At 46.2% G+C, this 17,364-nt stretch overlaps 1 protein-coding gene across 1 annotated transcript; it reads right to left on the bottom strand.

The window, feature by feature from the left end:
• Nucleotides 1-13,133: 13,133 nt before the first annotated feature.
• LOC147980080 (uncharacterized) lies at nucleotides 13,134-13,865 on the bottom strand. Its single transcript, XM_087516825.1, has one exon. The coding sequence runs from the start codon at nucleotides 13,863-13,865 to the stop codon at nucleotides 13,134-13,136; it is 732 nt and encodes a 243-aa protein (XP_087372951.1).
• Nucleotides 13,866-17,364: the final 3,499 nt, after the last annotated feature.

Below are 17,364 nucleotides of genomic sequence, written 5' to 3'. Positions count from 1 at the left end.
TAGCATTAAAGTATCAAGTCCTCTTTATCCCATACGCAAACAACCTACTTACTCGGGTCTGCGCTTCTGTTCACTCACGCCACCCACCATAAGCAAATCATGAGCATATTGCAAACCCTACAGCAGGGATCCCTCACGCTTGCACGACATGGAGAGCACCATAGTACAACACCAATAATAAAACATGCAACTCAAACCAATCTTGATCATCAAATAGCCCATAGGACAAAACAGATCTACTCAAACATCATAGGATAGCCATACATCATGGGAAAATAATATATAGCATTGAGCACCATGTTTAAGTAGAAATTACAGCTGGTAAGAGAGAGGTTACACCGCTGCATAGAGGGGGGAAGAGTTGGTGATGATGGCGGTGAAGTTGTTGCTGAAGATTGTGGTGATGATGATGGCCACGGCGGCGTTCCGGCGCCACCAGAAGAGAAGGGGAGAGGGGGCCCCTTCGTCTTCTTCTTCCTTGACCTCCTCCCTAGATGGGAGAAGGGTTTCCCCTCTGGTACTTGGCCTCCATGGCATGGGAGGGGCGAGAGCCCCTCCGAGATTGGATCTGTCTCTCTGTTTCTGCATTCCCAGATTCTACCCTTTCACCGTTTCTTATATTCCCGGAGATCCGTAACTCCGATTGGGCTGAAATTTTAACATGATCTCTATCCGGATATTAGCTTTCTTGCGGCGAAAGAAGGGCATCAACTGCCTTACGGGGTGGCCACGAGGGTCAGGGGCGCGCCCCCTGCCTCGTGGGCCCCTCGAGCATCATCTCGCGTTGATTTCACTTCCCAAAAATCACATATATTCCAAAAAAATCTCCATCCGTTTTTATCCCGTTTGGACTCCGTTTGATATGGATTTTCTGCGAAACAAAAAACATAAAACAAACAGGAACTGGCACTGGGCACTGGATCAATATGTTAGTCCCAAAAATAGTATAAAAAAGTTGCCAAAAGTATATGAAAGTTGTAGAATATTGGCATGGAACAATCAAAAATTATAGATACGACGGAGACGTATCACACACCGATCATGCTGCTATTAAATACCTTATGGAAAAGAAAGATGCTAAACCTAGACTTATTCGATGGGTTCTCTTGTTACAAGAATTTGATCTACATATCATTGATAGAAAAGGAGCTAAGAACCCCGTAGCTGATAATCTGTCTAGGCTTGAAAATGTGCTTGATATCCCACTACCTATTGATGATAGTTTTCCTGATGAGCAGTTAGCTGCAATAAATGTTGCTCATAGTACTCCCTGGTATGCTGATTATGCTAATTACATTGTTGCTAAATATTTACCACCTAGCACTACTGCAGGATGCTGCTAACACGACACTACGATCAGAGACCCTTTGACAAAACTGTGTGCGATGCAATAATCGCAAACGGTGGTGTAATAAACCGTCAAAAAAGGTGCAAAACATTTGTGATGGATGATGCATCAAACACGGTTCAGATTTTAGTTGCATGTGTGATGCAGGGCATACTGTTCAATTCAATTAACTGTTTGCGATGAGTAGGAACAAAAGAAACAGGCAGCCAGATGAAGGTGTGTGTGATATACAGCATACAGTTCACTCAAATGAACTGTTTGTGATTAGGCAACACAAAAGAAATAACCAGCCAGATCAAGGTGTGTGTGATATACGGCATGCGGTTCACTCGGATGAACTGGGATAAGAGATGAGATGCTATCTCATTAAATTAGTTACCTTGTTGTCCATGAGAAAGAACCCTTAGTATGGCAGATTCCCCAACCGAGCAGAGCTGGGTCGACCCCGAGCAGCGTCGAGAAAGTCGATGGTGATAGGTGGAGGCAAGCGGAAGTGATGAAATGTGGTGGGCTTTGCCGGCTGCCTGGCGGCGGCGGCAGGCGGCGAGCTAAGTGTTTACCGCTGTGATAGGCGGTGCCATGCATAGACACGGAGGAGCTTGTGCAGGTGTTAATGGGGACCGGAGGGGGTGGCGGGCGGGGTGAGGGTTTTTGTGACATGGGGATGGTGAGGGTTTTCTTTTTTCTATTTTTAATTGGGTGGTGAGGGTTTTCTGTCACACAAAGAATTTTGGAGGCGATGGTTTGCTAGAGCCAACCATGTGTGATTGACGCAACAGGCAAAATGAAAGTCATTGCACATGGTTCCAATTTTCGGAACCATGTGCGATTGCCGTACTACCTCTGTCCTGGTTTATTGGCCCACTTTGTAAATTTTACCATATTTTGACCAAATATTTAACTAAGAAATGTTTATGCATGTCATCAAAAATTATATCATTGAACACTATGCTCAAATACCCATCCAACGATATAATTTTTGCCGATCTGCACTAACATTTTGTTAGTTAAACCTTTGGTCAAAATTTAACACAAATTACAAATGGGACCAATAAACCAAGACGGAGGTAGATTCCATCAACCAAACTGATTGCATCCATATCCCACGGTTAGACATAAGTAAACATAGATTAAACATACTCAGACATAGATAATAAGCGTACACGTACACAAGCATAGTTCAACCATAAGTACATAGTTCAACCGTCATTAAGCATACTCAAGCGTACATAGTTCGATCCCACATCTCATCTCACATGCCAGCACGATCCTGAAGCTTCTCGAGGTACTCGGCGTACGCGCCGTGCGGCACCCTGCGACAATACTTTTGCTTGAAGGAGCCAACGGCCCATCCTCTTGCATGTGCCAGAACACTTAGATACGCGTCATGAAGCTTGTGGTTGCAAAATGGGCATCAATAGCCGCTGTTCCAGGTCCTAATACGCCTGTTATGCATTCCCGCAAAAAGCTCCCTCATGATTTGCCTCTTGTACCTCCTCTGGCCGTCTTCATCCTCGTTGTCCACATCGTCAGACAACACCTATACAAATAGTAAAACAAATTTGGCATCAAATCAATGATTACATGACGTGAAGTAGGATTAGGAATTTATGGCTATTTATTTATACATATCTAGATATTATGGTTTGATTTTTAAGCATAGTCGTCTATGTATAGACCAATCTTGAAAAAAAATGTCACAAACATATGTAAGTCATTCAAAATCAATTGTCAAGTCCTGGATAGGAATTATTAGCATGAACACTAACCCTTGTCGGATTACTAGCAGAAATCATTTGCACAGATGAAACAACTAATCACTTATCACTTGTACCATTCAAACAATCAATACACTACATGGATCTAACGAAACTTACTCAGATTTCGATGATTAGGAGAACATAACCATAGGATTTCTATTCCAAAAAGGGGGAGGCGGGAGTAACCTGAGAAACCCTATGATCTATTTGACACATAAATGGGTATAGATGACTAACCAGCTGTCCGTTGTCGTCAGAGTCATCGTCGGAGTGGTTGTCGGAGTCGTCGTCGGGGTCGTCACTAGAGTTGGTGTGGAACTCCGCATCTGGCTGTGGAAGCTCGACGCCGTTGACGATGTCAGGGTGCAGCGATAACTCGTCGGCGGTGACGGCAACCTCTGTCTCCATCTTAATGCCGTGCTCCGGTGCTTTAGCAGCCCCGGCGTCGCCACTCCCTCCAATGGGGCGCTTCGGCGGCATCCTCATACACTGACGGCTTTGAGGACTGAGAGCGGCGTTGAGGATGCAAGCGAAGAGAGAGGATTGTGTGTGTGTGGTGAGGATGGGGGGTGCGGTCGCTCGGGCGCACCATTAATATGGAGTAGTGGAAGTTGTGGGAGAAAGTGGGCGACGGTCAAACCGATGGCTCGCCTCCCGGTGAGCCTGTGCACCGGACTGCTGGCATGCCTACCAAAGTTTCACACAGCTACTCGCACGCCTCCCGATGACACTACACAGCGAGCACACCTCCCTCAATTCACACACCTGCACGCACGCCTCCCGGTCTGCCTATGTAGCGGACAACTCGCATGTGTCCCGTGAACTCACACCTGCTCGCACGGCACACCACTACAAAAAAAGACACATCCATGACATTTTGGTTCGAACAAATTTTTTTTCTATCATACTTATGACACTTCTGTGACAATAATTATGACAAAATACGGTATCATCATAGATGTGGTGGGGTCCTACTTCTATGACAAATAATCATGACAGAAAATGGGCTTTTCGTCCTGGGCAGGCCGGAGACGCAACTGCATGACATTCTTTGGGCCGTCCATGATGGAAAAACCGTGGTAGAAGCGAGGGCGAGGAAAATATCGGGGTGTTCCCGGTTACGGTGGGTGGTCGGGGCCGAGCGATGCACGTTTCTCTCGTACACGCATGCGCGTGGGTGCGAGGTGTTGGGCTCTAACTGAACCCGAGTGAGGCGTTGGGCTCTAACTAAAACTGAGCGATTGCACTGTAGGCTACGCGTTACTGAACCCGAGCGATCGATCGATGGCTATTAACTGAACCCGATCGAGCGATTCCTTCGCTACTACTGCTAATTGAAGCCGATCGATGCTGCCTCTGGATGAACAGTGAGCGTTGCCGGGGGGTTTGGATGAACAGTTCCCTATGGGGGTGGATGAACATGACCCCGTGGTGTTGCCTCTGGATGAACAGGACCCCGATCGATCGAGCCGGTTGGGGCTGGATGAACAGGACCCCGTGGAGGGTAGGATGAACAGGACCACCCCGTGGAGGGCAGGATGAACAGTAGATGGTGGAGGGTTGGATGAACAGTAGCCCGTGGAGGGGTGGTTGAACAGGATCCCGTGAAGACGGCTGGTTGAATAGTAGCCGGTGGAGTAGCACGTGGTGGAGGCTGGATGAACAGGAGCCTGTGGATGAACAGTCCCAGGTGGAGGCTGGAGGAGGTCGACGGTGGATGAACAGTAGCCTGTGGAGGCTGGAGGGGGTCGACGGTGGAGATGAACAGTATCCCGTGGAGTCCCGTTTTGCGGTACGCCACACCCCTCCCGATGAACAGGACCCCTGTTTCGACCGTAGCGCTCCAACACAAGTCCGTTTCCTCCGTTTTGCGCTACGCCACACCCCTCCCGATCAACAGGACCCCCGTTTCGATCGTAGGAGGTCCGTTTCCTCTGTTTTGCGGTGCGCTAGACCCCTCCCGATGAACAGGATCCCATTTCGAATGTGGCCGGTCAAACACAAGGCTGTTTCCCAATGAACACAACGACGCATTCCGTTCTGACCCAGCCGGTTGGCTCCCCATGAACACGACGACGCTGCTGCTTCTCCGTTCCGACCTAGCCATGTACATGAATCCTGGCCGTACGTATGCACGAGTAGGCGTTCGAGACCCTGCCCGTATGTACGTACGTGGCCATATTTTCTTTCTTGCACACTGGCTGTTGTACATACATATACATGCTACGTGCGCGCCTCTACATCGACCAGTATGTACGTACACATTCGCGACCAGAACGACAACGCTATGTATGCTTCGACCAGGTGGGTCCCGGCTGCCAGGCACTTCCTTGCGTGCGAAGATGTAGCTGGTGGGTCCCAGCAGTCAGGGGGGCGAATTGTTTTTTTTGCCCGGACTCACTTCCTAGCATGCGAAGATGTAGCTGGTGGGTCCCAGTAGTCAGGGGGAAACTTTTTTTCGCGAAATACGGTGGCCCATCCGGTGGGTCCCCGCTGTCAGGTGGAGGAATATTTATTTTGCGCGTAATAAGGAGGCACTTCCTTGTTGCGGCCGTGGACTCAGCTGTCAGCCTCTCCACGTACAGTCCACGTCCGATGGAAGCCGTTCCTTAACCACGTTAACCACGCCGTGCCGAGAGCACCAGGGCGGTGGACGACAACGAGGCCTAGGAATGGGAAGACGCGGAGCCGGGGTGTAGCGACCCGACCTCGGATGGTCAAGTCTCTGTGCTTCAGTGTCATCCCTAGATCAGTAATGCTGACACACACAGTACTCGAAGGATTTATAACAGAGTGGCAATCACACACTTATTACATCGAATGTCTCAAGAGAGAACTTATTACAATAATATGGCTTAAGGCCATCTAATGCGATAACAGCGGAAGGCTTGAATGATAAAGTGAGTCCATCAACTCCAATGGCATAGCTGAGCTGCACAACAACGACCTAACGAACCTTACTCCTCGTCTGAAAAGTTTGCAACATAATATGTTGCAGCCCGAAAACGGGTCAGAACATGGAATATGCCGGCAAAGTAACACAGTAGAGCAAGAGCAGAATAATGCTATCACTACATGCATATTTGGCTGGTGGAAAGCTCTATGGTTATAGTTTTTGCGAAAAGCCAATTTTCCCTACAACAAAGGAATAGATTTTAATTTAACTATCATGGTAGTTGAAAAAATATTGAGAAGGTTCCTCCCACTCAATCCCAATTAAAGTGGTTAACAACCCAACAGTATTAATTAAGAGTGATAAGATACACGTGATAACCCAAATACTAGATACTCAAGATTTGTCCATAACTGGGGACACGGCTAACCATGATTAGTTTATACACTCTGCAGAGGTTTGTGCACTTTTCCCCACAAGACTCGATCTCCTCCGTTGGATTTCTCGCACTACATGGTGTTTGAGAAACGGATGACCGAGAGACAGTCTTTCAGAAACATTAACTCTCTACTCCGGACAGACCATACCAAACCTACATCCCACTACCTTCTGATCTGCCTCTTCAAGAGCTTCACGTAACTTACTCAACTATGCTAGAGCCCATAATAGCTTGTGGCTGCACACGGAAGTTTCTAGCATGAATCATCTCAGTTCCCTTTGAGCCTGGGTGGTGGTCCATAGGAAGATCACACGGTTACTCCGGGATTTCCAAAAATACAGGCAACACTGGGTACTCCAGGTGCCTCAATCCACCTAGATGTGTATTTAAGTTGCCACCTTAAGTTGAACCATTAATTAACAAACTTACATCTGTGATGGATTTCACTCAAACCCAAACCACGTCTACGAGCATAGCATAGCATAGTAATATAAGCAAGCGTAGAAGTAACTCCCTAGGGTTTGAATATAACAGGGCAATAGGTTCTACCTCAACAACTACTTCCCAACACACATGTTAAAGACATCCTAATCATGCAATGTTTGGGGGTGTAACTAATGCATAAAAACTGGGTATGAAAAGAGTATGATCAATGTGTTACTTGCCTTGCTGACGATCTGCAAAACCTAGGGACTCGTAGTAGCACGCTTCGCACTCCGGGTGTTCTATCGCAAACAAACAATAACATACATAAGCAACAAGCAAACATGCGCAAGAAAAACTCAAATAAAAGAGGTTGACCAGAAAGTTCAACTTAAGAACTCCGGTTAGCAAAAGAAATCAAATCAAACGGAGCAACGAAACTCAAACGGCGAAAGAAACAAGATTCGTTTACTAGTCTGGACCTAGGTTAAATTTTACAGTAGCAAAAACTTGTTCAAGTTGATTAAAAAGAAAGAGGATCTCGAGACGAAGATCTAGGCGCTTGAATCGCCTGATTCCGACTAACAAGCGAAAAGATAAACAGAAACTAAGATCGGATCAGAAATCGCGATCGAGAATAATCGCAGATAAATCCGATAAAAGGAAACTGACGAACAGACTAACGAACGAGCGTTCGTTAGCTGTAACTAACGGGAGAAGAACCGTTCGTTAAACGAACGTATGGATGAACGTCCGCTAAACTGGAAAACCGAAAAAACCGGCGATCCGAAAAAAACGAATCTAGGATTTTCTCAAAAAACCGAACGGTTCAAAAAAACCGGCGGCTCGAATTCCGGCGCGGCACCTCCGGCGAGGGGCTCCGGCGAAGCGGGGCGGCGGCTTGCGGGGCGGTGGCGGCAAGCGGCGGCGGTGGCTGCAAGCGCGGGCGGCGGCGGCGGCGCGAGGCGCGGCGGCGGCTAGCACGGCGGGGGGGGGGGGGGGGTTGGCGGCGGTGGTGGTGTGGTGTTGGCGCTCGGGAGGGCGTATATAAAGGGCGGGGGCGGCGACTTGGAGGAGGGGCAAGGCGCGGCGGAGGCGGAGTCCGACTCGGACTCCGGTCCGAGCGGCGGCGGCGACCTGGCTCGGCTGGGCCATAGGCCCAGTCGGGCGCGGATTTTTTTTTAAATTTCGCCGACGGAAATAAAATCCTAGGAAAATAAATAAAAATCTAAAAATGCCCAAAATAAATTTTCACCGTCTAAATGAAATATTTAGAACGAGATGAACATTTTCTTGGCCCTAAAATGCAATTTTGAAAACGTGCAATTTTTCTAATGCACACAAAATTGCAATAAAATCCAAATAAAACAAATATTTGATTTTAATATTTTTCCTCCAATATTTCAATTATCTTGGAGAAGTCATATTATCCCCTCTCATATATTTTAATATGAAATATTTTCGGAGAGAAAAATAATTAAAACCAAAATCCTCGTTTCAAAATTTGATAAAATCAAATTTGAAAACTGGGGAAATCCCCAACTCTCTCCGAGGGTCCTTGAGTTGCTTAGGATTTCGAGGATCGCGAGACGAAAAGCAAATAAAATATGATATGCAAGAATGATCTATGTATAACATTCCAAATTGAAAATTTGGGATGTTACAAACCTACCCCCCTTAAGATGAATCTCGCCCTCGAGATTCGGGTTGGCTAGAAAATAGGTGCGGGTGGTCTTTGCGAAGATCATCCTCTCGTTCCCAGGTGGCTTCATCCTTGGTATGGTGGTTCCACTGAACTTTGCAGAACTTGATAACCTTACTGCGAGTGACTCTGCTGGCAGACTCTAGAATCTTAACTGGCTTCTCCTCGTAAGTCAAATCACTGTCCAACTGAATCGCTTCCAAGGGTACTGTATCCCTTAACGGTATATCGGCCATCTCAGCATGACACTTCTTCAGCTGTGAAACGTGGAACACATCATGAACTCCTGACAATCCCTCGGGTAATTCCAACTTGTAGGCAACTTCTCCCATCCGTTTCGAAACACGATACGGTCCTACAAATCTCGGAGCTAACTTTCCCTTAACTCCAAAATGTTTCACTCCTCGCAAGGGTGATACTCGCAGATATGCTCTGTCTCCAATTTCATAGGTTAGCTCCTTGCGCTTTGAATCTGCATAACTCTTCTGCCTGGACTGAGCTATCTTCAGTCTATCTCGAATCAATTTAACCTTTTCCTCAGACTCCTTAATCAAGTCTAGTCCAAACAACTGTCGGTCTCCGACCTCATCCCACGTCAACGGTGTTCTGCACCTTCGTTCATACAGGGCTTCAAACGGTGCCATCTTCAAACTGGCTTGGTAGCTATTGTTGTATGAGAACTCCGCGTAAGGCAAATTGTCATCCCAACTAGATCCATAATCTAGCGCACAGGCTCTCAACATGTCCTCCAGAATTTGGTTGACTCTCTTGGTCTGCCCATCTGTTTGCGGGTGAAATGTTGTACTGAAATCCAATCTCGTTCCCAAAGTCTGGTGTAACTGATGCCAAAACTTTGAAGTACACTGTGTTCCTCTATCTGATACGATGGTCCTCGGAACTCCATGCAGACATATGATCTACGACATGTATATCTTGGACAACTTTGCACTGGTATAAGTGGTTTTCACTGGGATGAAGTGAGCCACTTTGGTCAAGCGATCAACTACTACCCATATGGAATCATATTTTCCTTTGGTCCTGGGCAATCCGGTGATAAAGTCCATGCCCAGTTTATCCCACTTCCATTCGGGTATCGGCATAGGCTGTAATAGTCATGCTGGCTTTTGATGCTCTGCCTTCACTCTCTGGCATACATCACATACGGCTACGTACTCAGCAATATCCTTCTTCATACCAGTCCACCAGAAACGTTCCTTCAAATCCAGATACATCTTGGTGTTTCCGGGGTGTATCGAGTAGGGTGAGTCATGAGCCTCTTGAAGTATTAACTTCCTGATCTCTAGGTTATTGGGCACAAAAACTCGGTCCTCAAACTATAAGGTATCGTGCTCATCCTCACAAAAACCTTTGGCCTTTCCTTTACCCATCTTCTCCTTTATCTCGGCAATCTCCTTGTCATCCTTCTGAGCTTCCCGAATCTTGTCCAGCAACATCGGCTGGACCTCCATTGTTGCAATGAATCCTCTAGGAACTATCTCTAACCAAGTTCCATGATGTCCTCTGCTAACTCCTTCGGCAATCCCTTACTTTCAAAGATATTAGCATAACTCTTCCGGCTCAAAGCGTCTGCTACGACATTGGCCTTTCCTGGATGATAGTGTAGCTTCATGTCATAATCCTTTATAAGCTCCAACCATCTCCTCTGTCTAAGGTTTAGTTCCTTCTGGGTGAAAATGTACTTCAAATTCTTATGATCCGTGTACACATCACAACGGTTTCCTATGAGATAATGTCTCCAGGTCTTCAATGCATGCACTACGGCTACTAACTCCAAATCATGCGTGGCATAATTCAACTCGTGAGGTTTTAGTTGTCGTGAGGCATACGAAACAACTCTTCCATCCTGCATAAGCACACATACAAGTCCTAAGCGAGAGGCGTCGCAATACACTTGGAACTCCTTATGTATATCTGGCAGTGTTAGCACTGGCGCTGTAGTTAAACGTTTCTTCAACTCCTAGAAACTTGCCTCGCAATCGTCTGTCCATTTAAACTTAGTATCCTTCTTCAATAGTTCAGTCATTGGCTTCGCACTCTTGGAAAAGTTCTCAATGAATCTCTGGTAGTACCCTGCGAGTCCAAGGAAACTACGGATCTCGCTAACTAAAGTGGGTGCCAACCATTCAGTGACTGACTGAACCTTGCTGGGGTCTACTGCTATACCTTCTCCTGATATAACATGTCCAAGGAATCCGACTTCCTTCAACCAAAATTCGCATTTGCTAAACTTGGCATACAACTGGTGTTCCCTGAGTTTCTCGAGAACTAGGCGCAAATGCTCTTTGTGCTCCTCTTCATTCTTCGAGTATACCATAATATCATCAATAAACACCACAACAAACTTGTCCAAATATTCCATGAACACCTTGTTCATCATGCTCATGAAATAGGCAGGGGCATTAGTCAGTCCAAATGACATGACTGTGTACTCGTATAATCCATACCGCGTTGTGAACGTTGTCTTTGGTATATCCTTCTCGAATCTTCAACTGATGGTATCCTGATCGCAGATCGATCTTTGAGAACACTTTAGCTCCTTGCAGCTGATCGAATAGATCATTGATCATCGGCAGTGGGTACTTGTCTTTAATCGTTACCTCATTCAAGGCTCGATAATCAACAACCATCCTTAGGGATTTATCCTTCTTGTCAACCAAAAGCATAGGGGCTCCCCAAGGTGATGAACTTCTTCGAATGTATCCTTTCTCCAATAACTCCTTGATATGTTTCTTAATTTCCTCCAGATCATTCGCGGGCATCTGATATGGTCTCTTGGATATTGGCCCGGTACCTGGCAATAGCTCTATCAAAAACTCTATGTCTCTATCCGATGGCATGCCTGGTAACTCCTCTGGAAAAACATCCGGGTAATCCTTCACTACAGGCACTTCCTCCTGAACAACTCCCGTAAGGGCATTCACTTGGCTCCTCCTAGGCACATGCCTAGACACATACTTAATCCTTTTCCCTCTGGGGTGGTGAGATAAATCGATTTACTAGCACAGTCAATGCTTCCTCCATACTTTGACATCCAGTCCATACCTAATATCACATCCAATCCTTTTGACTCCAAGATAATTAGGTCGGACGGAAAGACATGGGTGCTAATGGTTAGGGGTATCTGGTCGCACCATCGGCTAGCCATGTATTCTGCTCCAGGTGAGCTTACTAACAGAGGGGTCCTAAGGGTTTGGGTTGGTAGTTTAAACTTATCCACGAATCCCCTTGATATGTATGAATGCGATGCACCAGTATCGAAAAGAACAAGAGTGGTAAATGACTTAACCAAAAACTTACCTATTACCGCGTCAGGCTTCTCTTCAACCTCCTCCACGTTAACGTGGTTAACTTGTCCTTTGTTGAATGGATTAGGCTTCTTCCCAGCGCTCCCATTTCCGTTTCCATTCTTTCCTTCAGGGCACTCCGTGGCGTAGTGTCCAGTCTTCCCGCACTTGAAGCGAGTAACGTGACTTAAGTCCCTTTTGGCGGGTGTGGCTGGATTGGGGCGGTTCTGATTGTTGTTAGCTCCATTCCCATTCCCATTCTTAGAACCATTGTGGTTATGCGATCCTCCTCCAGTGTGGTTGTGACCTCCATGGTTATGAACAAGTCCTCCCGAGTTCGGTGTTAGGCGAGGCTTCTGCTGAACTCCTGAGTTATACTTCCCTTGTCCATACTTCCTCTTGCGGCTCTCAATCTGCTGTTGCTTCCCTTCAATCATAAGAGCCTTATCTACCAACTCCTAGTAGTTGTTGAAGGTTTCTACCATCAACTGCATGCTCATGTCATTGTTCAGCCCTTCCATAAACTTCTCCTGCTTCGTGGCATCGGTGGCCACATCATCAGGGGCATGGCGTGATAACTTACTAAAATCATCCACGTATTGAGCCATGGTATGGTTCCCCTGACGTAGGTTGCGGAACTCCCGCTTCTTCATATGCATAGCTCTAGTTGAGACATGGGCTGTGAGGAAAGCTTGCTGAAACTGGTCCCAAGTGACATTGGCTACAGGAAAAGTGGCCGTGTAATTCTCCCACCATGAGGGTGCAGGTCCATCCAATTGATGTGCGGCAAAGCGCACTCTTTCAGCATTTGTGCAACCTATGGTGGTCAACTCCCTTCCAATGCGGCGTAGCCAATCATCAAGAACTATAGGCTCGGTGCTACTGGAGAACACTGGTGGCTGTAACCTTAGAAAACGGGCTAGGTTGTCCATTGGCAGTGGGTTGTTGTTGTTGTTGTTACTACCCTGGTTCTGAACAAGCAATTGCATCAAAGTATTCTACTGCTGGATCAACTGGGTGAGCTACGATGGGAAAAAAAACCGGGGTCATGTCTCGAAGGCATCTGATGGGTTTAGATGGAAGAGATCAGAATAGAAAAAGGGGTCTAATGAGAAAACACTACCCATATGCACATGAGACAAACAAAAACATTTCACTCAATCAATCAATCAAGCAAGGGCATACAACGGTCTAGGACTATCGCAAGGTGCTCATCTACTACTAATTACATGGGGGAAAATACTGCTAATATTTGGTGGTCATCTAGAAATTTTGATCGGTGGAAGACTCCATGATGTCTGCTCCAGCTTCGTCTTCAAAGTCATCGTCACTAGGATCTGAATCGGTGTCGTCGATGATGATGTAGTTGTCCGGGCAAGTGGGGTCGTCGTCTTCTTCTCCCGGTGCCGGTCCTCCCATGAATACTCCGATCTTCTTAACTAGGTCGTCATTCTTCTCCAGTAGTGTCTTGATTTCCTCCTCATATCCATCGCGTGTAAACTTGAGTTCTTCCTCTAGTTCGATGATCCTAGTCTTTGCCTTCTTCAAGTCCATCATGTCCGTGCACATCTGGTTCTCCTGGCATCGAATGTGCTGGTTTAACTCCTGGATGAAAGCTGCAATGGATCTATCCTTCTTGGTGCTGATTACTTCCCATTGCTCGTCTCGGCGCCCACATATCTGGTAGATAGTGTCCTTAAGTTCCCTGTGGTAGACTTCTCCAATGCGTCCCATAGTAATGTGGTCTTCCATGCTCTTGCCTAGGCTCCAGGTGGGTGCTTTGAAAGAAAATTCTATGGGTTTAGAAGTTGGCGAGAACGTCCTTCCTCGGACTTGTACTTGAATCATCCAGTGCTCCTCTTCAGGTAAAATGGCATTGTACGTCCCGGTGAAGCTTGGTATTCCAATGTTCAAGTACCTAGTGACTTCCTTCAGGTGGCGTCCAAATGGTGTGTCTTCATCCGGTTGTGCAAACTTGTTCTTCATCTCCGCCATCCTAAAGAGCAGAAAATGGAGAGGAGTCAGAAATGAGTAGAGAAGTGTGGCCTATGGTTTATCTTAGTGGTCGTGTCCTACACTCAGCGTGTGCTCTGATACCATCTTGTAGCGACCCGACCTCAGATGGTCAAGTCTCTGTGCTTCAGTGTCATCCCTGGATCGGTAATGCTGACACACACAGTACTCGAAGGATTTATAACAGAGTGGCAATCACACACTTATTACATCGAATGTCTCAAGAGAGAACTTATTACAATAATATGGCTTAAGGCCATCTAATGCGATAACAGCGGAAGGCTTGAAAGATAAAGTGAGTCCATCAACTCCAACGGCATAGCTGAGCTGCACGGCAATGACCTAACGAACCTTACTCCTCGTCTGAAAAGTCTACAACATAATACGTTGTAGCCCGAAAACGGGTCAGCACATGGAATATGTTGGCAAAGTAACACAGTAGAGCAAGAGCAAAATAATGCTATCACTACATGCATATTTGGCTGGTGGAAAGCTCTATGGTTATAGTTTGTAATGCCCTCAATGCGGCTATAGCTCCCACGTGTCGAGGCACGACTTAGAGACATAACCGCATTGAAAGCAATGTCGCAAGTTAGGCAATCATCACAACATCCCATGTAATATAGATAATAAAAGGGGAGATACATAGTTGGCTTACACTCGCCACGTCAATCAAGTACATAAATAGCATTACAACATTCAAACACTCATGGCCCGACTATGGCACCAAAATAAAAGATAACCCAACATGTGACACGGTCCCGATCACCCCCAACTGGGCACCACTACTGATCATCAGGGAAAGACACGTAGTATCATTGAGAGTCCTCGTCGAACTCCCACTTGAGCTCAAGCGCGTCATCTAGAGCGGAAACATCAGGCCCTGCATCTGGTTTGGAAGTAATCTATGAGCCACAGGGACTCAGCAATCTCGCACCCTCGCGATCAAGACTATTTAAGCTTGTAGGTAAGGCAAGGTAAAATATGTGGAGCTGCAGCAAGCGACTAGCATATATGGTGGCTATCCTGTTCGCAAAACAGAGCGAGAAGAGGAGGCAAAGCGCGAACGAGAAACTAGAGAACAACCTACGCAAGCATTACTCCAACACCGTGTTCACCTCCCTGACTCCGCCGAGAAGAGACCATCACGGTAACTCACACTGTTGATTCATTTTAATTAAGTTAAGGTTCAAGTTATCTACAACCGGACATTAACAAATTCCCATCTGCCCATAACCGCGGGCACGGCTTACGAAAGTTCAAATCCCTGCAGGGGAGTCCCAACTTAGCCCATGACAAGCTCTCATGGTCAACGAAGGAATAGACCTCCTCCCAAGACGTTCCGATCAGACTCGGTATCTCGGTTCTTCAAGACACTTCGACAGGTTAAAACAAATCCAGCAACACCGCCCGAATGTGCCGACAAATCCCGATAGGAGCTGCACATATCTCGTTCTCAGGGAACACTCAGATTGTCTAAACTTCCGGTAGGCCAGCCCAGAGTTGCCCTTGGTAGCCACCAGCGGCTGACGAGTTGGACCAACACTCAGAGGAGCACTGGCCCGGGGGGGTTTAAATAAGATGACCCTCGGGCTCTGGAAACCCAAGGGAAAAAGGGACTAGGTGGAAAATGGTAAAACCAAGGTTGGGCATTGCTAGAAAAGCTTTAATCAAGGCATTCCCATTATAACCCAACCGCGTAAGGAACGCAAAATCCGGGAACATAACACCGATATGACGGAAACTAGGGCGGCAAGAGTGGAACAAAACACTAGGCGAGAGGCCGAGCCTTCCACCCTTTACCAAGTATATAGATGCATTAAGATAACATGGCAATATAATGATATCCCAACAAGTAAATAATGTTCCAACAAGGAACGGTCTCCAAACTTCACCTGCAACTAGCAACGCTATAAGAGGGGCTGAGCAAAGCGGTAACATAGCCAATCAACGGTTTGCTAGGACATGGTGGGTTAGAGGTTTGACATGGCAATTTGGGAGGCATGATAATCAAGTGGTAGGCATCGTAGCATAGGCATAGCAAAAGAGCGAGCATCTAGCAAAGCAAAGATAGTAGTGATTTCGAGGGTATGATCATCTTGCCTGCAAAGTTGTCAGAGTTGACTGGGTCTTCGAAAGCAAACTCAACGGGCTCCTCGTTAGTGAACTCGTCTCCCGGCTCTACCCAAACAAGACAAACAAGCAACAAGGACACAATCAACCACGTGCAAAGCTCAAACAATATGATGCAAAGATGGTATGCTATGCGGGATGCAATATGTGATGCATATGCAAGATTTGACAAGGAATGCATGAACCTGGCCTCAACTTGGAAATCCAAGTGTGCCACTGGAAAGATGAGATGAAATCGCTTGAAAACGATATAAAGAACGCCGGAATCGGAGTTACGGATTGGAAATGGCAAGCAATTCAAATATGACCACGTTCTGCGATTTACAGCAAGTAGCCATCTAAATGCAACGAGATGAACATACTGCAGCACCCAAACATGGCATCAAAATACATGGCAGGAATCCATTCATGAAGCTTAACAAAAGTCTAGCAATGAGCTACGTCCAATTCATCCATTAACAGGTTCAAACAAGCATGGCAAAAATGCATTTGGCAAACAGATCTCAGACTTAGTGAAATTAACACTTGTCTGGAATTTCAGATCAGATAGCACACTTCGGAGCAACAAAACTACATGCTACAGGACCTGAACATGGCAAAGTAAAGCATGGCATGGAGCTACTCAAAGAGCTTAACAAAAGTCCCTTAGTGACCTTGAGCCAAAAGGGATCAGAAAATACATTTGCAAGCATGTGAACATGGCAAAAACATAATCAGTTCTTAGACTTAGTGAAAACTGGAACATGCTGAAACAGATATCAAGTAGGCATGTTTACGAGCTCTATGCACTCACTACAGAGCAAGTCATGACAATCTAAGCATACACCCATCAAGAATACACAAAATACAAGCTAGACATGGCAAGAACAATACCATAGCATGCACGGATCAACTACAACATCACCGGCAAAATCGCTAACAAGTAGACAATCTGCCCAGATTCACGAAATAGCAAAAGTAGAGCTCGATTGACTCAAGCTAGGGTGCTCCATAATTGCAAACAAAGACATGGATGGATAGAGCACTACAAGATTAACAAAACATCCTTACTGATCATCCTCAAAAGAGGCACGGATCACTAGGAAACAACAGGAACATATGGCCATATGAGATAACCAGCTCAAGGACTTAGTGGAAATGCTAAGTCCCTGAAATCAGCATTAACAAATGCCTCACTTTGCAAGCTTGTGCTAGTCACCACACACATCACAAAAATACATGGGTTGCACCTCTGGAAAGATGGCAAAACCCTTAACAAAACATAAGAAGAGCTCATGGGCATATCATGCACACAAAAATTATGGAAAAAATGACAAATATCTAATTGGAGCAGCAGATCTGACAATTA

The sequence above is a fragment of the Triticum urartu genome, chromosome 3A, assembly GCF_056163025.1.
Source record: "Triticum urartu cultivar PI428250 chromosome 3A, HENAU_Tu73, whole genome shotgun sequence".
Taxonomy (NCBI): Eukaryota; Viridiplantae; Streptophyta; class Magnoliopsida; order Poales; family Poaceae; genus Triticum; species Triticum urartu.
Note: the sequence above shows the minus strand (reverse complement) of the source record. Positions and strands in the feature narration are given on the sequence as shown.

Bases quoted from the DNA above. Each gene is read 5' to 3' on its own strand.
- LOC147980080 (XM_087516825.1), bottom strand. From the start codon at position 13,865: ATGGCGGAGATGAAGAACAAGTTTGCACAACCGGATGAAGACACACCA.